The 25,993-nt window shown below is 43.9% G+C and overlaps 1 protein-coding gene across 2 annotated transcripts; it reads right to left on the bottom strand.

Moving 5' to 3' along the window:
* Positions 1-4,467: 4,467 nt before the first annotated feature.
* Positions 4,468-18,770, bottom strand: cnot10 (CCR4-NOT transcription complex, subunit 10). Of its 2 annotated transcripts, none has more exons than XM_024144151.2 (19): positions 18,556-18,770; positions 17,908-17,951; positions 17,561-17,722; positions 17,216-17,366; positions 16,765-16,904; positions 15,956-16,042; positions 15,766-15,849; positions 15,333-15,450; positions 12,706-12,864; positions 12,258-12,460; positions 12,033-12,154; positions 11,666-11,845; positions 11,389-11,469; positions 9,451-9,564; positions 6,423-6,553; positions 6,212-6,247; positions 5,907-6,034; positions 5,696-5,771; positions 4,468-5,297 (listed from the first exon to the last, which is right to left on the bottom strand). In XM_024144151.2, the coding sequence occupies exons 1-19, from the start codon at positions 18,572-18,574 to the stop codon at positions 5,131-5,133; spliced, it is 2,202 nt and encodes a 733-aa protein (XP_023999919.1). In that variant the 5' UTR covers positions 18,575-18,770; the 3' UTR covers positions 4,468-5,130. The 2 variants fall into 2 exon arrangements, with proteins under 2 accessions (XP_023999919.1, XP_023999920.1); XM_024144152.2 differs by having other exon boundaries at positions 16,765-16,901.
* Positions 18,771-25,993: the final 7,223 nt, after the last annotated feature.

The following is a 25,993-nucleotide window of genomic DNA, read 5'->3' as shown; positions in this document are numbered from 1 at the left end:
ATGCAAATGTTAAAATTGAATTATTTTTTTCCCGCTGTAGCCTGCCCTGTTATAAGCTAGCTGTTCATAGCTGTTAATATTGTACTTATAGCATTAACTGTTAACGCCAAGTCCCAGCCTCTCCTCCCTCTGTGTCTCTGACTGCGTCTAATGGGCCAGTATTTCCTGTCTTTTGAGCCACATTGCCACAAGTGCTGGTTTACGAGGAGAGCTCGGTTCTGTTCCAAATTGCACACTAATCCCTATATAGTGCACTACTTTTGACCAGACCTTTATGAGCCCTGGTCAATAGTAGTGCACTAAATAGGGACTAGGTTGCCATTTGGCACACCACCCTCTGTGAGTTGGTGAGGCACCATAGCTGTAGGTCTCCAGTTGCTCTAACCCCCAGAAGAGCTGGAAGGCATGCAGCTCGCCAGACACACCTCATATCTCTTTTACCGTAATAATCACAGCTGGGTGTACAGGGGGACCAGTGAGACGTTGGGCTCCAGACACGGCTTACCCGGTTACATCCTCTTAAAGATTGAACCAAAATGGCCACTTTTTAGATATTGAGTTTCCAGGTATTTTAGTGGATTATTCACATTAACACTGTTCCAGTGTTGTAGCTTGTGCCTTTTGTTATACAGGAGATAAATTACACTGTTTCTGGGCCAATTTGTGACCAGCAGGAAAGCCATTGTGACAAAAACAAATGGTATAAATGGACTATTTGAAGTAATAAATATAACTCTTAAAAATGGCCCACCATCACTATCATTTAGTTTTTCAGTATTTAATTTTGTTCTTGCTGGTATGACCCCTGGAATATAAAAAAACCCATATCATTTATATATATATATATATTTAACCAGGCAAGTCAGTAAAGAACAAATTCTTATTTACAATGACAACCCACTGTTCCCCGGTAGGCCAACTGCCTTGTTCAGGGGCAGAATGACAGATTTTGTCCTTGTCAGCTCGGGGATTCGATCCAGCAACCTTTTGGTTACTGGTCCAACGCTCTAACCACTAGGCAACCTGCCGCCCCATATATACCTCATTATACAGAAAGATATCGGTATAATGTACATCTTTACCTCAGTATTACTGAGCTACGCCCATTACCTCATTGCTGAACTTAATACCTCGTTGGCATGGTTGCATTTTTCAAACCTCAGTTGAATTGCAGTTAGATGTGTGGTCTTATAGTGTACTGTTACACTAGAGAATGGAAAGGGAAGGCTTGGAGAAGTTATGAACAGTTTGATCAAGTAGATTAAACCCAGGACAATGCGGCTTCAAATCCACACTGATCTGATGTATTTTCAGTACATTGTTGGTTCCTATCGTTTGAACTTAAGTTAGCAGTTTCTTAAAAGACCTCAAGGTCTTGACACTTAGAAGACAAGACTTGTATATTTTCATTTTAATGCATGATTCAAAAAGTTATTGTGGGAAAGATTTGTCACTGCTTTTTAATTATTTTAGGGTTATATACAGTTACAGTATGTTAGGTTGAGGAGGATGGCTTCCTTTGACTATACGATTGTATCTATTTTATGAACAGCTTTACTGGGCCCAGTCAAGTTACCTCATGATGTCAAACAACAACAGCGTTCAAACAGAAATACATTTGCCTTAAGTATTTCAGTAGGACCCTCATTAGCTACTGCTAAAGCAGTACATAACACTATACTAGTAGAGGACATTCAACATGTACTCTGTCTATACTTCCACAGTTGGAAGTATCACAATTAACTTTAAGCCCTTGGTAGTTTTCTTGATTAAGGTAACCTTTGTTGAACTTTGTTATTTACCTGTTTCTGTACCTGCTGTTTGCTTTTTATTGTCAGGTTGCAAAATTCTGGTATGTTTTCAAGAATTCCAGGTTGGAGGATTCCCGGAATCAGGAGTGGATAAAGAGGGAGGGAATCTTCCAAACGGGATTTCTGGGAATTGGTGGAAAGTTTATTTGCAACTCTAGCCGGAAGTATACTTTGGGCTCCATTTGATCCGTATGGTGGAAATTCAGCACTGTAACGTTCCCACATTTCGTGGAGACTGATCCGTATGGTGGAAATTCAGCACTGTAACGTTCCCACATTTCGTGGAGACTGATCCGTATGGTGGAAATTCAGCATTGTAACGTTCCCACATTTCGTGGAGACTGATCCGTATGGTGGAAATTCAGCACTGTAACGTTCCACATTTCGTGGAGACTGATCCGTATGGTGGAAATTCAGCACTGTAACGTTCCCACATTTCGTGGAGACTGATCCGTATTGGGTGGAAATTCAGCACTGTAACGTTCCCACATTTCGTGGAGACTGATCCGTATGGTGGAAATTCAGCACTGTAACGTTCCCACATTTCGTGGAGAACGCTGCATATGTCGACTCAAATCAGAAATGACCTTTTTACATTTCAATTGCGCTCTAGCGCTGAACTTCTTCGATACAGATTAAATTGAGCCTCAGTCTATCCAAACTATTAGAAATGCTCTGTGTTCTGTCATCCACAGTAATTTATCTGGTTGAGCAGTATGGGAGGATTCCAGCATTAGTACTTTTCCTCTCATGGAGATAAACAACAGAAGCCTATCAGTTCATTAGAACATGGTCTTAGACTAATGTGATCATGTAGTCAATTTAAGTCGAACTCAGGTATAATGCTAGTGTTCCACGTTTTGAAAAACTCTCAATAAGCAACTTTTACATATTCTGATTATTATTTTTTAAATTACATAAGATCCAACTTTAGAATGCTTAATCAGATAATTTTTGTTGGAAAAAAATATTGATTATGAGGGAGTGGACTCAAACAGATTTGTTTTACTTTTCCAATGTATAATTTTTGTTGGGGTGTGTCTCGTATGTGGGGAAAAATGGCTCAAGGAAAAAATATTCTGTATTGTGACAATTCTATGCTGTTGTGAAATAACCATTATACTGTCAGATGTCTCTGATCCTTAGTCCCAGTCAGGCCATTTGAGCATGGTAAATGGGGATGGGGTATATTAATCCTTTATTATTTGATACTTTAGGCCATTTACTCTGGAATTGTGTTGAACCCCAAAAATTCACTGTATGAAAAACGTTGAGGTCACTTGACCGTTTGTGGGGTTTATATAACCTGGAGTCAAGCCTAAATATGGTGCCGTTTCATTTGAAGTGAAATGGAAGGATGCTCCATATGGATTCCACTTATGAGTGTTTGAAAGGGATAGCAGTGAGATTAGGGGACTCTAAAAGAGTTCTTCCAATACTCCCTCCTTCTCTATACCCTCTATTGACTGGTTGGAAGTATTGGTGTGAGCCCTAAATGCCACCCTGTTCGCTAGAGCACAGGTGTTAAACTCATTCCACAGAGGGCTGGTTGTTTTCACTTCTTCCTTGTACTTGATTGAGGAATTTAGGTCACCTGATTCTTCTGTTTTAGCAGACGCTCTTATCCAGAGAGACGTTCTGTACTGGTCCCCCGTGGGAATCGATCCCACAACCCCGGTGTTGCTAGTGCCATGCTCTACCAACTAGACGCACGGAACCTGGGTTGTCTAGCTCTTAACTGAAAGGAAAAACCAAAAACCTGCAGACACTAGACTAGGCCATCCATGGAATGAGTAACACCCCTGCCCTATAGAGGGCACTACTTTTGACTAGAGTCCTATCAAAAGTTGTGCATTATATAGGGACTAGGGTGCCATTTGGGACTCAAGAAGAAGCATTCTGAAGGATGTTAGGCGACTACTGTTAACCTGCCGTCTGCTTCTCGTCTATATGGACTTAACATTTCCTATGCAGTTTGGGATTTCAATAAAATGGGATTCTTGTATCCAACATCCATTTCCTGATCCGTCTCTTTTTGAATCCAGTAGAACGCCAGAAAAGCGGTGTGTCCGCATACCAAGAGGTGAGGGCAGTGATCAGGCCATTTGTTTTTATTAGAGGAGTATTCTCATGGCTTAGTCTGTCAGCAGTGAAGGGGAGGCTTTAGAAAGTAACACCCGATTTACTTCAGGTACATTACAATGGGTGGTCCAGGTATCGACATGGCCCATGTAGGGGGAGGGGGCCTTCCTCTATTGATCCTCAAGTAGGGGGGGGGCTGATGACAGATCAACTCCTTGAATGCCTACTCCATGAAATTTGCATTTGTCTAAAAGTTCACAGGTAATGTACACAAACGTAACAGTATTTATACATATTGTTTTAACAGGAAAAGATCAATAGCTGGAGTGTGTCTAATGGCACCCTATTCCAAAACCGATGGGCCCTGGTCAATCAAGTGTTGTACTATGTACCAATTTGGGACCAATACCAGGTTTTAGTTGTGTGTGGTCCTTGTGCCCTCCTCTTAACCCCTCCCCCACACAAAGCATTAAACACATTCCTCCTCTGACATGACTGCAGCACAACTCCACCTTCTCCCTCAAGGGTCTGAGAACTATTACAGACCCACCAGACATATAAAATGCAAGTCAGCTTATTTCTGTAAATAAAATTTATTTTTTATACAGGTATTTCATTTGCCCCAAGCAAAGTCAGTCAGTATATATCATAACGGATGTTGCTGTCACAAATGGAAAGTTAAAACTCTCAGAGAACAGAGAAATCATGTCAGATCTGCCCCAAAGACACTGCAGGTGATAGCCACTGAATACAGGCTCCGTCCCAAATGGAACCCAGTTCCTTATATAGGGCACTACTTTTATTAGGGCCCCATAGGGCTCTGGTCAAAAGGAGTGCACTTACATAGGGGATAAGGTGTAATTTGGGCGTACCCGAGGCGGGTCCATAATGTGAACGTACCCTTCGTCCACCTGACAGGAGACCTCTGCATTTCATACCAGGACCTGACCTGGAGGGGCTCCGTCTGGGCGCTGAGGGGTTCAGTTTCCCCCTAGGTACAGATCTAGGATCAGCTTCCTCTCCACCAATGTTAACCTTAACCATTAGTGGGAGGAAATGCAAAGCTGAGCCAAGATCAACATCTAGGGACAACTTCACCCTACACCGGCACTGAGTTGGGGTCAGCTTGCCTTAAATAAATAATACACTCAGGTGAAGTGATGAGAGGTGGACAGGTGCGTGTTGATGTTGGTGTGCAATGGGGCACGGAGGGTTAGGGGAACCAAGGGTTGAGGGCTCATTTGCGCTGGACTGTTGTGAAGGGTGAGGGCATCTGGATGGGTGGTTGGACAGGCTGGAAGGAGGTGGGAACGGGCTTCTTTCGTGTGTCTGGAGAGGGCGTCTGGATCACTGAGGGGAGGAGCTGGTTACGTTTGATGATCTGCAAGGCGAGCTGTGTGTTCCCTGAGAGAGGAGAGGGGGTGGGGGGGAGAAACAAAAAGAGAGGCAGAGGGAAACAGTGAGATCATACACAGCTCTTAGTAAGGTCATAAGGTCCTGACCCCTGACCTTTCTACACTGGACAGAGGTTGACTGACAGCAGTAATCTGTCATCACTGCCTTTGTGCCAGAGTGTGGCCTTCGGCATTCTACCTGGGGAATTCTAGAACTGGAATGTCAAGAGTTTGACATCAGCCCCAACACTTCCTTGGAACCCCCCAGCCCAACCTCAAACTATGCTAGAAAAGAATAGTCAAGAAGAATCTAAGACAACTATCATAAGGGCCAGATTGGGAAACCTGCAGGTGGGAATGAGACTTTGCAGGTGGGAATGAGAACCCAGAGAGATGTAGCTGACTCACCGTTCTGCAGCTCCAGGTAGACAGCCAGTAAGATGGCTTCAGGAGGAATCTCCTTCGTGTTCACCATGGAGGCGGCCTGGGAGAAAGGAACAGGTTCACAGACATCTAAACACAGTCATGTTTGGGACAATAACACATCTGAATGGTTTCAAGAGATAAGCATCTACTGTAGATGTGTGTGTGGGCGTGTGTCTGCGAGTATGAAACGTACCTGATGCAGGCACTTGCGGGCCTTCTCGTACTCACTCCTCAGACAATAGGCACTGCCCAGGTTGAACAGCATTATGGCTCGGGCTGAGCTCACTGTGCTGGGGTAACACAGAGGAGTCTGCTTCCCTGCTGTACCAACACACAACACACCCTGTCAACAGAGGAGTCTGCTTCCCTGCTGCACCAACACACAACACACCCTGTCAACACATGATCACTGGATGTCACCTCACACACAGATGGGGAGTCTCTACTGAGACTGCAGGGAGTGTGTTAGGTGATAAGTGTGTGTGTGTATATACTCACGTGACTCGACAGGCTCCAGATCCCCTTTATCTGGCCCTGTGAACACAAACACACTATCAAACAGTGATCCAGTCATCATGTGACTCAGACATCAAACCATCATGTGGTTAAATGGATAGGTCATTTCAGTTAGGGCAGAATACTGGTTGGGGTGCTGTGTTTTCCAGCAGACCCATCGATTGGAGCTAGAGAGGTGGGTGTGAGGACGAACCTTGGTCCTGCTCGCTGGACAACACCCCCATGGAGACATCAGTGATGTTCTCTGGGTTGAAGTGACCGATGGCCTCTGAGATGCGGTCCAGGGATATGAGGGCCTCTGCAGCATACAGGTGGCCCAGGAACCTGGAACAGAGAGACAGAGGATGCACCGTCAGACAGAATCAGATGCACCATTGACTCACTAGTACTGGGGCTTGTTCATGGGGATGTGAACATAGCTAATCGTATTTACTGTCAAAAAAATAAGATATACCGTAAAACTTCAATGAACAGCCCGGGCGTTAAATCACTCAACACAACACACTTCTTAGAGACAGGCTTCTATTTGAGCCCGGCGTCTTTGTTCTTAATGCGCACAGCTTTTGCTCATTTGCATTGTTAATTGTTTAATTCCAGCATTCATTTTAATCAATTTCCTGCACTAATGTGTTATCATTTATACACGGTCAGGTTTATTTTGTCTTAGTATGCCTCTATAAAAATGTACTAGTCTCCTTTATGACTGTGCATTTTCAGCAGTTCTTACTTTTGCCACTAGAGGGTTATCGGACAATTATCTGTACTCCCAAAGTGTTGTGTTCTTGTGCTGGCCAGTTCGCTAGCAGTTATTAGCGGTTTCTTACTGCCGATAAAACGGATGATTGCCATAATTGATTTATGTCACAAATCAAACATTAAACCTCGTAAACGATTAATGGTAATCTCGTAAACAGTTCGTTTGCTGAAATGTCTGCTGTTGCCTGGCTATTAAATGGGACTGGTGGCTATTTGATACTGAGTTTTACAGTATGTACAGGTGTGACCAAATATATTGCCACCCCTGCACTTTCCTTAAATAATTCCCATATTCTCAAATAAATTTGACATGACGTTTTTTTCCCCTTCATACTTTTATTGGATTTTCAACATTGCAGAACCAATTTTAGCTTTGTAAACTTAAGCCAAGATAAATTTGCAATTTTAATTTAGAAAATAAAGACAAATGGCATGGACAAGATTATTGGCACCCCGGAGCAGTAACTTGCACAGCCTTTAGCCAAGATAACTGCAGACAAACACTACTGACACTTTGGCCCCCTTTTCAGCAGCAATCTGCTCTAATTCTTTCATGTTTGAGGGGTGCCCCCCACTAACTGCTGTTTTCAGATCTCACCATAGGTTATGGATGTACAAGGTGTGGTGACCAAAAGTTTATTTACATTTCAACTTATTTTAGAAGAAATACATTAACCCTCCACATTCTGGGGTGAGTAGGACAGCAGGATACCTCCCCTAGTCTGTCATTAACCCTCCACATTCTGGGGTGAGGAGGACAGCAGGATACCCCCCTAGTCTGTCATTAACCTCCCACATTCTGGGGTGAGGTAGGACAGCAGGATACCCCCTAGTCTGTCAATTAACCCTCCACATTCTGGGGTGAGGAGGACAGCAGGATACCCCCCTAGTCTGTCATTAACCTCCACATTCTGGGGTGAGGAGACAGCAGGATACCCCCTAGTCTGTCATTAACCCTCCACATTCTGGGGTGAGGAGGACAGCAGGATACCCCCTAGTCTGTCATAACCCTCCACATTCTGTGGTGAGGAGGAAGCAGGATACCCCCTGTCCTGTCATTAACCTCCACATTCGGGGTGAGGAGGACAGCAGGTACCCCTAGTCTGTCATTAACCTCCACATTCTGGGGTGAGGAGGACAGCAGGATACCCCCCTAGTCTGTCATTAACCCTCCACATTCTGGGGTGAGGAGGACAGCAGGATACCCCCCTAGTCTGTCATTAACCCTCCACATTCTGGGGTGAGGAGGACAGCAGGATACCCCCTAGTCTGTCATCAACCCTCCACATTCTGTGGTGAGGAGGACAGCAGGATACCTCCCTAGTCTGTCATTAACCCTCCACATTCTGGGGTGAGGAGGACAGCAGGATACCTCCCTAGTCTGTCATTAACCCTCCACATTCTGGGGTGAGGAGGACAGCAGGATACCCCCCTAGTCTGTCATTAACCCTCCACATTCTGGGGTGAGGAGGACAGCAGGATACCCCCTAGTCTGTCATTAACCCTCCACATTCTGGGTGGTGAGTACAGCAGGATACCCCCCTAGTCTGTCATTAACCTCCACATTCTGTGGTGATGAGGACAGCAGGATACCCCCCTAGTCTGTCATTAACCCTCACATTCTGGGGTGAGGAGGACAGCAGGATACCCCCCTAGTCTGTCATTAACCCTCCACATTCTGGGGTGGTGAGGACAGCAGGATACCCCCTAGTCTTCATTAACCCTCCACATTCTGGGGTGAGGAGGACAGCGGATACCCCCCTAGTCTATTAACCCTCACATTCTGGGGTGGTGAGTACAGCAGGATACCCCCTAGTCTGTCATTAACTCTCCACATTCTGGGTGGAGGGGACAGCGGGATACCCCCTAGTCTGTCATTAACCCTCACATTCTGTGGTGAGGACAGCAAAATGACCGCCCCCAAATCTGAAATAACCCTCCACATTCTGTGTGAGGACAGCAGGATACCCCTAGTCTGGTCATTAACCCTCCACATTCTGGGGTGAGGAGGACAGCAGTGCAGTCCAAGGAAGGAGGAGGGACTGACGGGAAGTCTGTGGTCATGAAGTCATGAAGTATTCTGAAGAGTCAAGAGGTTTGCTCGGGCCACAGTACCATTACCAGACGGTGAGTCATGTTAAGTGCCGTAAGCTTTGGGGGAGGGGGGCTAAGTCATATGGAGGTTAATGAAGTGATAACAAGAGGTGCATGCGTAGCGGGAAGGAGGAGGGAGAGGAAGAAACAGAAAGAGGTGTTGAGAGGGGTAAGGGGGAGTGAGGATGAAAGGGAAAAGGGGATAGAGGAATGAAGTCCATCTGGTGTAAGAGTTTATCTGAGTGGGGAAAGAGAGAGAGAGAGAGAGAGAGAGGGATGGATAGAGAGAGAGATGGATAGAGAGAGAGAGAGGGATGGATAGAGAGAGAGAGAGGGATGGATAGAGAGAGAGAGATGGATAGAGGTCTTACTTGAGTGATCCAGACAGCTTGGTCTGGTGAAGGAGCTTCTCTGCATGGTTCAGGGCCATCAGGTTGTCTCCTAACACCAGGGCCACGTAGGCACTGCAGGCCAGAAGGGAACACCTAGAGAGACAACACCACATAGGAGGACCCAGTCAGCACAGACAGGACAACACAACAGATCACACCAACCCTGCACTGGGAAACATAGTGGGTTGCATAACATTCAGATGTGGGGGAAATTAATACTAATTAAACAATTCATTCAGTTCATTCAATTATTTTTCTTGGTTAAAGAAAAGTGCAGACGGAGAGAGTCTGGACTGTAGTGGTCGTGTCCCTCCCAGGCCTCTCACTGGTTGGCAACAGAACACTCAGGTATTCCAGGAAATAAACCCAAGTAGTTGACGGGGCTGCTGGTAAACTTTCCCTGTGGGGTCAGCCCTTCATTCAGCACATCCTCCCCAACTCTACCCCCTCCCCAACTCTACCGCCTCCCCACCCCCTTCCCCACCCTCTACCCCCTCCTAATGAGAAGTGGAAGGAAGGAGGGCAAGCTTTGTCCAACTAGTCCAGAGAACAGAGACCCCGGGCAACAGAGACCCAGGAGGAGACAGGGAGGGGAGAGAGGATTATTAACTGACTGGGGGGGAGACAGGGAGGGGAGAGAGGATTATTAACTGACTGGGGGGAGACAGGAAGGGGAGAGAGGATTATTAACTGATGGGGGGAGACAGGAAGGGGAGAGAGGATTATTAACTGACTGGGGGGGAGACAGGAAGGGGAGAGAGGATTATTAACTGACTGGGGGGAGACAGGAAGGGGAGAGAGGATTATTAACTGACTGGGGGGACAGGAAGGGGAGAGAGATATTAACTGACTGGGGGAGACAGGAAGGGAGACAGGAAAGGTCTGGGTAGAGAGGTTATTAACTGACTGGGGGAGACAGGGAGGGAGACAGAAAGGTCTGGGTAGAGAGGATTATTAACTGACTGGGGGAGACAGGGAGGGGAGAAGGATTATTACTGACTGGGGGGGAGCAGGAAGGGGAGAGAGGATTATTAACTGACTGGGGGGAGACAGGAAGGGGAGAGAGGATTATTAACTGACTGGGGGAGACAGGAAGGGGAGAGAGGATTATTAACTGACTGGGGGAGACAGGAAGGGAGACAGAAAGGTCTGGGTAGAGAGGATTATTAACTGACTGGGGGGAGACAGGGAGGGAGACAGAAAGGTCTGGGTAGAGAGGATTATTAACTGACTGGGGGAGACAGGGAGGGAGACAGAAAGGTCTGGGTAGAGAGGATTATTAACTGACTGGGGGGAGACAGGAAGGGGAGAGAGGATTATTAACTGACTGGGGGGAGACAGGAAGGGGAGAGAGGATTATTAACTGACTGGGGAGACAGGAAGGGAGACAGAAAGGTCTGGGTAGAGAGGATTATTAACTGACTGGGGGAGACAGGGAGGGAGACAGAAAGGTCTGGGTAGAGAGGATTATTAACTGACTGGGGGAGACAGGAGGGAGACAGAAAGGTCTGGGTAGAGAGGATTATTAACTGACTGGGGGAGACAGGAAGGAGACAGAAGGTCTGGGTAGAGAGGATTATTAACTGACTGGGGAGACAGGGAGGGAGACAGAAAGGTCTGGGTAGAGAGGATTATTAACTGACTGGGGAGACAGGAGGGAGACAGAAAGGTCTGGGTAGAGAGGATTATTAACTGACTGGGGGAGACAGGAAAGAGACAGAAAGGTCTGGGTAGAGAGGATTATTAACTGACTGGGGAAGACAGGGAGGGAGACAGAAAGGTCTGGGTAGAGAGGATTATTAACTGACTGGGGGAGAACAGGCAGGAGACAGAAAGGTCTGGGTAGAGAGGATTATTAACTGACTGGGGGAGACAGGGAGGGAGACAGAAAGGTCTGGGTAGAGAGGTCTCTCTTACCTGAGGTTTTCAACCTCCTGTTTCCTCAGAGGTGAAGACGGTGCTGCAGAAAGGAACTTGTCTCCTTCTTGACCCTTCCCACTGTCAAACCAACGATAAGGAAGTCGGGGAAATGGAAAGAAACATACTTCCTGTAAAGTTCTTCTTCTATAAGAGGACATGGAGAGCTGAATCCTTGTTAATAGTCTATAATCTTAACCACAGTACTGAACAAAAATAGATTTGACAAGGCGTGTTTTAGCAACGAGCCAATCTCAGGGTGAGATGAGACACTGACCTGCAGGCGTCGCTGTTCTCTGAGCCGCTCTCTGTGCTGCCTGACTGGCTGGGTGTCTTGGAGCCGTTCTCTGCCTTGTTCTCCTGCTGCTGGTGATCAGGGAGGAGGACCAGGCCGTTCCTCAGACAGATCGCTGCAAACTCCATACTAGCCACCGGAATGGCTGCAGACTGCCCATCACTACACACACCCACATTTAGGAGAGGAAAGAGTAAACCATCAGGTTAATGGAGATATAGTAATGATCAACATATTGAGTTGTCTCAGAGTACCCTCTAATTTCAGCAATCACTACCACGTAAACAAATGTTTCAGCGCCATCTCCTGGACAGTACTGGTTAGGTCCATAGGGAGAGGGAAAACTGACCTGTAGATTGTGTTCTGGGTAGACTGTGACGCCAGGATGATCTTGCGATGGTAGCCCTGCCCAACGATGGCCTGAACGATACCTTTTTTACTCGGAAGACCCTTGTTGTCTTGTTCTAAGCTCTGGAAAAATAACAAAATGCAAAATTTGAATGTTGTTAAGTTTAATTTCACTGTAAAAGAAAAAGTGTGTGTGTTTTTGTGTTTTTTTTTTATCACAACTCACACCCTTGTTGGCAGCAATGCAGCACTCAGCCAACCGTAACCAGAGGCCAGGGTTAGAGTGGTACACCTGCACAGCATCCATCAGACAGTCGAAGGCTGCCAGGGGCCGGCCGATGTGCAGCAGCTGGATCCCACAGTTATACAGCAGCTCATAACGCTTGTTGGCTAGCAGCGCACACATGGGGATGCCCGAGAACTGCTTAGCTGGAAGGACAGAGACAACAGAGCTAGTCGGCGTACAACAACAGAGCTAGTCGGCGTACAATGACAGGAGAAACATGTAGGACCAGTTTCCCGGACACAGATTAAACTAGTCCTGCACTAGGATACCATTTTGATGTCAGAATCTGCATTTAACATACTTTTAAGTCCAAGACTAGGCTTAATCTGTGTCCGAGAAACTGTCCTGTGGCTTTGAATAGCGTTAAACCCAGTTTATGTTGACTCACATTGCCCGTTACCCGTCGCCCCGCCGTCCCCCAGCTGTGCACACGTGTGGTCGTTCTCCTGCAGAGCCTTTTTGAAGTAGAATATGCCTAGGTTGTGTTTCCCCATGGCAAAGTGTATGCAACCCAGATTGTTCCAGAACATACAGCGCACACATTCACCTGATGGTAGAAACAAACAAGACAGAACATTTAGTGGAAGTTAACTTTCATATAGGGCAGTGGTTCCCAAACTTTTTATAGTCCCGTACCCCTTCAAACATTCAACCTCCAGCTGCGTACCCCCTCTAGCACCAGGGTCAGCGCACTCTCAAATGTTGTTTTTTGCCATCATTGTAACCCTGCCACACACACTATACAATACATTTATTAAACATAAGAATGAGTGTGAGTTGTCACAACGCGGCTCGTGGGAAGTGACAAAGAGCTCTTATAGGACCAAGGCACAATTAAAATCAATAATTTAGCTTTTTATTTAGCTTTCTTAAATATAAACTTAATTTGTTAATCGAAAATTGTGAAAAACTCACCACAAGTTAATGAGAAGGGTGTGCTTGAAAGGATGGACATAATTCTGCAATGTTGGGTTGTATTGGAGAGAGTCTCAGTCTTAAATAATTTTCCACACACAGTCTGTGCCTGTATTTAGTTTTCATGCTAGTGAGGGCCGAGAATCCACTCTCACATAGGTACGTGGTTGCAAAGGGCATCAGTGTCTTAACAGCATGATTTGCCAAGGCAAGAAACTCTGAGTGCAGCCCAATCCAGAAATCTGGCAATGGCTTCTGATTAAATTCAATTTTCACAGAACCGCTTGTTGCAATTTCGATTAGGCTCTCTTGCTCAGATATTGGTAAGTGGACTGGAGGCAGGACATGAAAGGGATAACAAATCCAATTGTTTGTGTCGTCCATTTTAGGATAGTACCTGTGTAATTGCGCACCCAACTCAGGTGCTTCGCTATTTCACATTTGACATTGTCTGTAAGCTTGAGTTCATTTACACAAAAAAAACAACATACAATGATGGAAGACCTGTGTGTTGTCCTTGTTAATGCAAACAGAGAAGAGCTCTTCTTAATCATATTCTCAATTTTGTCCCACACATTGAATATAGTTGTGTAGAGTCCCTGTAATCCCTCCTAGATTCAGATCATTCAGCCTAGAAAAAACATCACCCAGATAGGCCAGTCGTGTGAGAAACTCGTCATCATGCAAGCGGTCAGACAAGTGAAAATTATGGTCAGTAATGAAGTTTAAGCTTATCTCTCAATTCAAAAAAACGTGTCAATACTTTGCCCCTTGATAACCAGCGCACTTCTGTATGTTGTAAAAGCGTTACATGGTCACTGCCCATATCTTTGCATAATGCAGAAAATACACGAGAGTTCAAGGGCCTTGCTTTAACAAAGTTAACCATTTTCACTGTAGTGTCCAAAAGGTCTTTCAAGCTGTCAGGCATTCCCTTGGCAGCAAGAGCCTCTCGGTGGATGCTGCAGTGTACCCAAGTGGCGTCGGGAGCAAATGCTTGCACGCGCGTTACCACTCCACTATGTCTCCATGTCATGGCTTTTGCACCATCAGTACCGATACCAACACATCTTGACCACCAAAGTCCATTTGATGTCACAAAGCTGTCCAGTACTTTAAAAATATCCTCTCCTGTTGTCCTGTGGTTTGGAGAAGAGGATGTCTTCCTTAATTGACCGCCCATAGACGTAACGGACATATACCAGGAGCTGTGCCAGGCCCGCCACGTCTGTTGACTCATCCAGCTGTAATGCATAGAATTCACTGGCTTATATAAGAAGCAGTAATTGTTGCAAAACATGTCCTGCCATGTCACTGATGCGGTGTGAAACAGTGTTGTTTGATGAAGACATTGTCTGTATAGTTTTGGGGGCCTTTTCCACCAGTATTGTCCCAGATATATCTGTGGCCGTAGGAAGAATTAAGTCATCCACAATAGTATGGGGCTTGCCTGTCCTAGCCACTCAGTAGCTCACCATATAAGAAGCTTCTAGCCCCTTCTTATTAATGGCATCTGTTGCTTTTTTACATGTCTTACTACTCAAAAGTAGTCTTTATTCTCGCTCAAAAAACTCCCGTGGCTTATTTTCCAAATTGTCATGTTTCGTTTCTAAATGTCTGCGCATGGGTGAAGGTTTCCCACGAGAGAGTAACGGTTAATGTGATTGGATGTTAATTATTTGACTAGGCTACCTGTATTTGACATTGTGTTGTTATTTCGCTGAACACTAGATGGTTTAATTTTATTTCTGTCATTGAAACGAGGCTACTCAGATGAGAAAAAGACCCTCACCCAAATGTATAGACCCATTGGAAAAAATAAAAGTACTGTTTACATTTGTAATTTAAAAAAAATGTGGATCACATTTTTATTTGGGGTACCCCCGGCGGCATTGTGTGCCCCAGTTTGGGAATACCTGATATAGGTAAAACTCAATTGTGCTCTGTCGCTGACAGGACAGTCTGAAACCCTTTTCACACCATCTAGACAACCTGATCCATATAGTCCTGAATCGGATATATACTTTTACATGGTCTTTTCCAGCACGGTCCAACAACTATGTTGGATGTATAACCAGGTAAGCAGGGGTCTAAACGTACCTGTTTTGATGGCCCCCGGGTGCTCTGCGATGTTGGAGCTGTTTAAGAGCTTCACTGCTTTGCGGTAGTTTCCTCTCAGGTACTCAAAGTTACTCTTGAGGAAGAGTGAGGAAGCAGACTAGTGGGAGATGAAGGAAACACAGGTTGGCATAGAAACATTAACATTCTAGTCATTTAGCAGATGCTCTCATCCAAAACGATTTTCAATCAGTGCATTCGACTGAAACAGGGAAAGGTAGGAAGGGGATGTTTGGGAGAGAGCAGGTTTAGTAGGGCAGTTTAATAACCTGGTTCCAAATCGTTTCGTGCCGTCTTGCCAACTCCTATGGTCATTGTCACGCCATTGACCATAGGAGTTGGTAAGACAGCACAAACAGACCTGGAACCAGGCTAGTTTAGTAATGGGTTTAGCAACGCAAACATCATGACTCACATTCCCTGCTGTGTTCATCACAGACTTGATCTCCCTCTTGCATGCCTTTGATGACTTCATCTGAATGTACGCTCGCACTTTGTACTGTGGACGACAAGAACGACAAGTGTGAAACAAAAGCAGCAATACAAAAGCTGCTTTCCCGTCTTCATTTCTTCCACCTCAGGAAAAGGATTGGTGTTAAACGTACCTGGTGCATTTTGGATTTTGCAGCTTCGATCATGCCAATGAACTCTGCCTTCTGGTTCCGACCATCTTTGTTGGCGCTGTTGACACTCTGCAATACCAAGATAGACACCAACGTTTGAAAATAACCACATTGCATTAAGAAAATATAGACTTCAAATGTCTTCTCATCTCATAGTAAGTGAAGTTTAAAACCATTAGTAAAATAGCCTGCACTCAGATGTAACTAGCGTAACTGCATAACCTCTGTAAGATAAACAATGTTGGCAGGCAAAAATGACGTGGACATCCAAAGTAGGAGTGTGTTGTGTTTGGTTCTAAAGGCACCTTTACACTGACCCAACATTGACCAACGCTCCAACATTTGCCAACAACCGCCAAATCACATCTATCCAATTCTGTGTTTGTTGGTCAATGTTGTGTCAGTGTGTAAGCGCCTGAAGTATATTTTAGTAACCTGTCCTCCAGTAAGCTCCCTGAGATTATCCTGAATGAGGTCTGCTGCCTCCACTACCAGGTCCCTGTGAATGTAGAACTTGCACTGTGCCTGAAATATTACCTGGACATGACAGACAACCTCAATGTAAGTACATACGCAGCAGAACATCTTCGCCGTCAACACAAGAACCTTACAAATGCCACTAACAATAACATATCTGCTTAGGAAGAACAGTCCTTTCTCTAAGAGGTGGAAAATAACATTCAACATACATGAGCACAGTAACAAACATCAGCACATCATGGGTCAAAGTCAGAAACATGACACCTGAGAATGGTGCATGCTAGCACACCCCTCTTTAGAGGGACACGTACCTCCCCTTTGCTGTTCTTGTTGTTTCCCTGTACAGACAGTTTCTCCAGCACAGCAAGGAGATGGAGGGCCTTCTCTGGCTGGTACGTTAGCAGGTACAGATCCACCAGCAAGAAGCAGACCGCCAGAGCAAACTTCTCTTCTAGGACAAATAACACCATCAAGCCATGCTAAACTGTTGGGCTGCAAAGGCCGATTCATCAGGAACATTGCCAGTTGCTGTGACTAAGTGTGTGCGTGTGAGTGTGTGTACTGTGTAGTCATGCAATACATTTCAATGTTTGTGTTCTCTGACAAGTACTTATAGTCTGACAGTCTGTCCACGGGGGGACCAGGATGAATATGTATGAACTTTCCAATTTGTAAGTCGCTCTGGATAAGAGCGTCTGCTAAATGACTTAAATGTAATGTAAATGTAAATATGAATGTCCATATAAAAACACCAAAACCTACCAAACGGCTCCAGAAATTGGTACAGCCTCTCTCCAATAGCAATAGCTTCGGAGTACTGTCTCATGTGGTAGTGGATGATAGCTTGATTGTAGTAGAGCAGACTGTTTTCTACATCATCCAAACCATCAATATCCTCCATTGAAGTGTGTACCTTGATAGACAAAAAAAAAAAATGCATGAATGTTAAGGATTAGCCAACTTAATGACTGAACTATTGTGTGCATCTGTGAATATATTGATCAAGAATCAAGACATTTAAAACAGGAATCAACGATACCAGAATATGTTTAACATTTATTTGGCGTGTCATTGAGAGACTGGATAAAAGGTTTCAATGTTAGTCACCTGGTTTTTCATTGCAATAAGAGTCTGCTTCAGGGTGCATGTGGTGGTTTGGCCGCTCTTGTAGAATTCAGCTATTGCTTTATTCAAAGCAATCTTGTAGTCCTCCTTGTTCAACTCTTGCAGCTTCCCAAGGTGTTTCAAAGATTCCTCATAGTTTCCGGCCTGTGAGTAAACAAATAAAAATCAACAAATGTAACAAAAAAACTTGTGAATAGTTGCATCAACAAATGTAAACAAACATTGTAAATCAGATAGGTTTGACAGATGGAGTTGTAGCCAAGTTGGCCAACTCCCTTGGATTGCACAATTTGCAGCAAACTGTTGAGGGTAAATAAATGCGACGTTACCGTAAACGCCTCCAACGCATTTGCAGCTATTGCTTTTTCTTGGTCTGAAATCCCAGGGGAAGAAGTGTTATCATGCTTGACTTGAATAAATAAAAACAATATACAGCCCATTTAGCTAGCTAATAATGGCAACTGTTTGCTGCCAAGCCATAACATAATGTTAAAACAAGTTAGTTAACGTAAGCTAGCTAGGTCCAAATTCTGGTGGGCGTGTGTTGACAGTTAGCATTCATGACACGCTAGTCAAGATTGTTGACATGACAAGTTTGGGAACTAGCTAGCTAGTGCATAGTTAGTCGAGTGTGCCAATGTTGGTCACACGTGACACAATTAACAACTAACTAGCTAGCCAACTAAATAGTTGTTTATTGGCATGTTTAGTTAGTAAATATCAATTTATAGCTAGTCAGCTACCAACGCAGCTAGCGCAAGGACACTGGAAGGATAGCTAGCGAGCAACACTGACGTTTGCTAATATTAGCTAGCAAACAACCGATGGTTGGTTAAATGTAAAGCCCATGTAAATGCTAGTGGATTAAAACTAGTGTTTGTACTAGCTAGCTATCCGTATATAGTTAGCAGGATAGAAATAACCGAGTTGGCATACCACTTTAGTTAACACATATTAGCAAGCTAGTCACTCCCCACCTGTGTTGTTATCTGCCATTTTGGGGATCTCGTGCTTTAATTGATGGAAATGCCCCAGCCAGAAGGTTTACTAAGATAAATATTGGGACAAAACGATTCGTTTACTATGTTAGCTAGCCAAGATGATAAATTTAAGTACTCAGCTCGTTCGTAACTAGAACAAGATATCCGAAATCTGACCGCTCTCAAATGCTTTTTTTCAGTGTTCCGCCATTGAAATGACGCTGAAGTAAACAAATCTGAAAGAAGGGCAGCTCGTGACGCAGATGCCATTCAACACAGATAAATAGTACCATCTATCGGTATGGAGGGAAAATGCAAGAAAAGTGCATCTACACAAAGCCTGGTCCCCATCCCATACATCAAATAATGTGGTCACTCTCACTGTAAAATCAAATATTACCGGGTAATCAGAAGACAAATTTGATCTGCACAACTTAATAAAAACCCAAAGCTAATCAAATATTTTTCATCAGTTTTCAATAACTCGCACCCCTAACTTATCCCCACATGGTGGCAGTAAATTATCATTATTGATACATGATGATGCCCTGCAGACTGGTAAGTAAGAAAGTCAGAAAAGCAAAAATAAAATATAAAGTAGGCCTGATCGTTGCATTGCTTCGCTTCAAAATCATGCATATTTGACACCTGTTCAAATATGATGTAAAATGTTGTTTACAAAATTATGTTTTCTCACTATAAAAGGGCTGCACTATACTGTCGTGAAGCTCCAGGGAGGACAATATAACTAACAAAGTAAACCAATTGTGTACTGCAGGCTAATAATGAAAATCAATTAAGCATCGTTACAGAATCTCTCTCTCTCCATCTCTCTCTGTCTCATCAAAAAGAAAGTTAATAAAAAACGCTAATGGCTTTTTAATTGTATTTCACTCAGGCAATTCCACACAGTCTGTGGTTCTTTGAATAAAGGAACCAGAGTAAGATCGGTTATTTGGCAAAGTCAAAAATAAACAGAAGATGCTGAAAGATGTTTGAAACCCAGTGGCAGTTCCTGCTCTCAATAGTGAAGACTCGAAGGAGAGACTTGGCAAGAACAGCTCAAATATGCAAAGGGAAACGACAGTCCATCATTACTTTAACACATGAAGGTCAGTCAATCCGGAAAATGTCAAGAACGTAGAAAGTTTCTTCAAGTGCAGTCGCAAAAACCATTAAGCGCTATGATGAAACTGGCTCTCATGAGGACCGCCACAGGAAAGGAAGACCCAGAGTTACCTCTGCTGCAGAGGATAAGTTCATTAGAGTTACCAGTCTCAGAAATTGCAGCCCAAATAAATGCTTCACAGAGTTCAAGTAACAGACACATCTCAACATGAACTGTTCAGAGGAGACTGCATAAATCAGGCCTTCATGGTTGAATTGCTGCAAAGAAACCACTACTAAAGGCACTAACTAGGACACCAAATAATAAGAAGAGACTTGCTTGGGCCAAGAAACATGAGCAATGGACATTAGACCGGTGGAAATCTGTCCTTTGGTCTGATGAGTCCAAAAATTGTGAGACGCAGAGTAGGTAACGGATGATCTCTGTATGTGTGATTCCCACTGTGAAGCATGGAGGAAGAGGTGTGATGGTGTGGGGGTACTTTGCTGGTGACACTGTCAGTGATTTATTTATAATTCAAGGCACGCTTAACCAGCATGGCTTATTTAGAATCAAGGCACGCTTAACCAGCAGGCTACCACAGCATTCTGCAGGGATACGCCATCACATATGATTTCCGCTTAGTGGGACTACATTTGTTTTTCAACAATATAATGACCCAACACACATCAAATCAAATCAAATGTTATTAGTCTCATGCGCCGAATACCACAGTGAAATGCTTACTTACGAGCCCCTAACCAACAATGCAGTTAAAAAAAATACGGATAAGAATAATAAGGAAAAGTAACAAGTAATTAAAGAGCAGCAGTAAAATAACAATAGCGAGACTATATACGGGGGGTACCGGTACAGAGTCAATGTGCGGGGGCACCGGTTAGTTGAGTAATTGACATGTAGGTAGAGTTATTAAAGTGACATTGCATAGATGATAACAACAGAGAGTAGCAGCGGTGTGGAAAAGGGGAGGGGGGCAATGCAAATAGTCTGGGCAACCATTTGATTAGATGTTCAGGAGTCTTTGGCTTGGGGTAGAAGCTGTTTAGAAACTCTTGGACCTAAACTTAGCGCTCCGGTACCGCTTGCCGTGGCGGTAGCAGAGAGAACAGTCTATGACTAGGGTGGCTGGAGTCTTTGACAATTTTCAGGCCTTCCTCTGACACCGCCTGGTATAGAGGTCCTGGATGGCAGGAAGCTCCAGTGATGTACTAGGTTGTTCACACTACCCTCTGGTAGTTGCCGTCGAGCAGTTACCATACCAGGCAGTGATGCAACCAGTCAGGAAGCTCTCTATGGTGCAGCTGTAGAACCTTTTGAGGATCTGAGGACCCATGCCAAATCTTTCAGTCTCCTGAGGGGGAATAGGTTTTGTCGCTTCACTCTTCACGACTGTCTTGGTGTGTTTGGACCATGTTAGTTTGTTGGTGATGTGGACACCAAGGAACTTGAAGCTCTCAACCTGCTCCACTGCAGCCCCGTCGATGAGAATGGGGGCATGCTTGGTCCTCTCCACCAGGCTGTGTAAGGGCTATTTGACCAAGAAGGAGAGTGATGGAGTGCTGCATCAGATGACCTGTCCTACTCAATCACCCGACCTCAACCAAATTGAGATGGTTCGGGATGAGTTGGATCGCAGAGTGAAGGAAAGCAGCCAACAAGTGCTCAGCATATGTGGGAGCTCCTTCAAGACTGTTGGAAAAGCATTCCAGGTGAAGCTGGTTGAGAGAATGCCGAGAGTGTGCAAACCTGTCATCAAGGCAAAGGGTGGCTACTTTGAAGAATCTAAAATCGAACATATTTTTTTATTTGTTTATCACTTTTTTGGTTACTACATGATTCCATGTGTGTTATGTCATAGTTTTGATGTCTTCACTATTATTCTACAATGTAGAAAATATTCAAAATAAAGAAAAACCCTTGAATGAGTGCATCCAAACTTTTGACTGGTACTGTATTTCAAAGTTTAAGATGTGTACCAAATAATAACTATCTTGATTCAAGCATAAACATTTTAGGATTTTTTCCCCCATCAATAAAATAGTTTGAAAGTGAGTGATAACAATATGGAACATTTGTAATATTACTCTCTAGAACCACTGTTTAGAATCATTGAGATCCTAATTATACAGTCTCAGCACACTGATGGCTGTGTTTGTATGTATTACCAGTGGGAAATTCCTGTATTCCTTGTTCCTGGAGTATTCTAACCCATGAGGGTCTCATCCTGTTCTCACTATACAACACAATAGCTCCCCTTTACCCATGAGAGAGGGCCAGCAGACAGTGTATGGGGATTGGTTAGATTCATATGCAGCTCAGCTCTGCAATGTAGTATATGGTTAAACCCACAGATACCCACAGCTTTTTGAGTTTTTGTTGTTGTTGATCAAACATTTAATTTAACCTTTATTTAACTAGGCAAGTTAGTTAAGAACATATTGTTATTTACAATGACGGCCTAGGAACAGTAAGCTAACTGCCTTGTTCAGGGGCAGAACGACAGATTTTTACCTTGTCAGCTCGGGGATTTGAACTTGCAACCTTTCAGTTACTGGCCAGTGCTCTAACCTCTAGGCAGGTTTGACTGGGGGAAGGTGAAAGGGTAAAGGTTCTAATACACAATATGCTTTCCCTCTCAATCCTGAAGAATACTTTTCAATGAAATGTCTAAGTTAACTCAGACTCTCTGTCAAGTATAGATGTCACACAGTATTGGATATAATTGTGAAAAGGTCAATGGAAGATGTAACATAACAATATGATCAAGCTGTGCTACGGACTGGGGCCATTTTTGACTAATATCTGACACATATTTGACACATACTGTCTACTTTCTCAAAGGTGGTGGCTATATGTTTTCCCTCACAATCCCTCACAAAACAATTTTCATTAAAGTGTCAGACAATATTGTATAAATTCTTAAAAAGGAGAACAAAGAAAGGTATGAGGATAGTCAATGGAGAATATCACAAGGCAGTATCTCCGAAACCTGCCGCACTTCTCCTGAACTTCTGACTTGAAGGAAATGATGACGCTGAGACAGAGAGATATACTACTCAGGTTCAGGTGGAATTGTGATGGATAGCTCTTGATTGACTGTGGAGAATGGGAAAGGATGACTATTTGATGTATTTGAGCACAGGGGAAATTTAGACATTCTGGCTAAGTGAGTCATCATTACACCAAAACCATTTTTAACAAGAAAACGAGGACATTGAAATGAAGAGCTCAAAACGTAAAAAATGATTATTTAATGCGGTTACGTCAGTTCTTGAGATAAAGTGGCTCTGTTGGTCTGGTAATCGATTCCACTGTGATTTGGAGCAGAAGATCCTAGGTAACTGCTTGAGGTGCACAATCAAAATCAAATCAAAATCAAATCACATTTTATTGGTCACATACACATGGTTAGCAAATGTTATTACGAGTGTAGCGAAATGCTTGTGCTTCTAGTCCCGAAAGTGCAGCAATATCTAACATGTAATCTAACAATTCCACAACACCTACCTAATACACACACATCTAAGTAAGGAATGAAATAAGAATATATACATATAAATATATGGATGAGCACTGACAGAGCGGCGTAAGCAAGATGCAATAGATGGTATAAAATACGGTATATACATATGAGATGAGTAATGCCAGATATGTAAACATTATTAAAGTGGCATTATTACAGTGACTAGTGATCCATTTATTAAGGTGGCCAATTATTTGAAGTCTGTATGTACTGTAGGCAGCAGCCTCTCTGTGTTAGTGATGGCAATCAGACAGTGCCTCAATGATAGCTCCCCAGAGACTATCATCACAACTCTGAGACAAGTCATTGTGGATGCTACAGCACAATTGAGATGTGGCAAGTTAGTGACAACTAGCCTGGTTAAACCAGACTGAACACTGTCCTCAACATTATTTCACTTGAAACAACACTAAAATATAGTGAAATCAGCTTGGATGCCAAGCTAAGGGAAGCCCCCTCTAATTATGGCGAAGATGGAGGGTTGAACTGTACTATGGAAGTGGTCTCCTAAGGACAGTAACTTACTTTTTCATTTAGCAGACACTCTTATCCAGAGCTACTTACCGGAAATATTAGGGTTAAGTGCCTTGCTCATGGACACATCGGCAGATTTTTCACCTAGTTGGCTCGGGGATTTGACCAACCAGCGACCTTTCGGTTACTGGCCCAGCGCTCTTAATCGCTAGGCTACCTGCCGCCCCATACCCCATACAATTCAATTCAGGATATCCCCAGTGTTAGAATAAATAAAGACCCAGGACAGCTCTGGGGGTTCAATCATGGATGCTCAGGTGTACTGTACAAACTTGTGTTAGGTAACATTGTCCTACCCTTGTTACGGTACATCCTGCTTCAGACTTGAACAATGTGTGACTATCAGGATATTAGATCAACGAGAGCAAATAACACATTGACATATTTCAATAAAGATACTCTGGCCAAGCTTGGCCTGCAAGAAGTGAATGCTTCTTGCTGTAATTTACAATCTAAGCAATTACATGGAAGGACTGTAATTTGCAATAGACAAGGAAGTCATTACGGAAAGGAGGTGAAGCTTTTATTGGGCCCAGAGGTCCTTTGGACTGCACAGACACACATCCTACCCCGGAGAGAACCTGTGCACAGCTCTGCCCATTAGGATAAAGTGTTCCATTAAAACGCATGTCGGCTTAGAACAAGGGAAAGTGATGTATCTGCTTTGTCCAATCATATTGGTCTGTGCTTCTCCAAGGGCATGAAAGAGGCTGTTGATAGAGGCTGTTTCTAGCCGTGTTGACTGTTATGTCATTAGGGTGTCCACATGTACTTTCCAGGGCTGTCCAACTTTAACAACACACACTGTAGTGACCTGCTGAGCCAATAAGAGAAAGAAGCACAAACCTACAGAGGAATATTCTCAGGGATTCATTGAGCGATAGGCACGGATGGCTCCTCTTTTACAAGCTCTTCATGTTCTGAATTAGGTTGTGGAGATTTGAGGAGAGGTCATAGGTCATACTGTAGAGATAAGGTGTTGCAAACACACGTGGTCCTAGTTCTTCATAGTAAGTATTCACCATAGCCAAAGTTGTAAGGGAATACAATTCCTTTGAGTGAAAAATATTGTTTTTTGTACATTATTTGATAAAGTTGCTTGTTTACCGGCAATAGGTGGGCCCTGCCACCTTCAACAAGGGGTAGAGGTGAGTACAGAGCTACACTGGGGCTTTGTAATAATATAATAACCACCAGTCTGAGGTTAAATTGTAAAAGAACCTGCTAATACATCAAGTGAAGTCACCACTCACCTTTGCTCACGGCAAAGGAAAAAAGGCATTATGGGGCAAAACATTGAGGGAGGTTGCTTTACTGCAGGGATCATCTACTAGATTCAGCCACAGGCTGTTTTTTTTCTTGAGCGGAGGGTCAGGGGGCCAGAACATAATTACAAATAATTTGTAGACTGCAAGAAGCTCAAACAAATATAATATTTGACTAAAACATAATAATGTAAAACCTTGGTTACATTTGTATATAATCATGTCTCTCTATTATGTGTGGGAATACTTGGGAACAGATTTCAAAATGAAAATTACTTGGAGCTGATTTCCTGGTGTTTTTACAGTCTTTTATCTCCAACAATCAAAAAATTGATGTTTTGTTTTTTAACCGGTACCTATTTCCGTCCAAGTCAAGCACTGCTCTACTGCATGTTACAGGTAAGAGACAGGAAGGGGAAAGTATCCCACACATCAACAAAAGACTCAAGACAGTTGACTAAAAAGTAGACTTACGATGCCCCTAATGCTGTTGAAGGTGTTTCTCCACTTCTCCAACTGTATTACTCAAGTAAAGAGAAGGGAAAATTGAAGGTGCCATTGTAGCGAAGCCCTTGAGGCATTGAAGGTGCTCCACTGTTCTGAGAGATTGAGTTTATCCTCGGAGGACTGAATAGAAATGCCTCAAATTGCTTTGAACTCCACAGTCACCCCATTTCACTGACATCTTCCTACTGTGCCTCGAGGCAGGAGGGAGAGAGATAGAAAAAGAGAGAGAAAAAAATGAAAAAGGAAGAGAGAGAGAGAGAGAGAAAGAGGGGAGAGGATGAATGCCTGATGAGTGTGTTTTGACCAGGGGCAGTGCCAGGGGACTGACCATCTGTAGGGGCCTGTAGGGTCCTCCCTAGCAGCTGATGTTTTATTGAACTTTGGGAGCCCAGAGCCACTAATAAGCAACCTGTGCCACGTGGCCCCTGGAGTATTGACAGACGTATACGCTCGGAATAACCATCAAAGAGGAGCCTT

This window comes from Salvelinus sp. IW2-2015, unplaced genomic scaffold, assembly GCF_002910315.2.
Source record: "Salvelinus sp. IW2-2015 unplaced genomic scaffold, ASM291031v2 Un_scaffold4816, whole genome shotgun sequence".
In the NCBI taxonomy this organism is placed as follows: domain Eukaryota; kingdom Metazoa; phylum Chordata; class Actinopteri; order Salmoniformes; family Salmonidae; genus Salvelinus; species Salvelinus sp. IW2-2015.
Note: the sequence above shows the minus strand (reverse complement) of the source record. Positions and strands in the feature narration are given on the sequence as shown.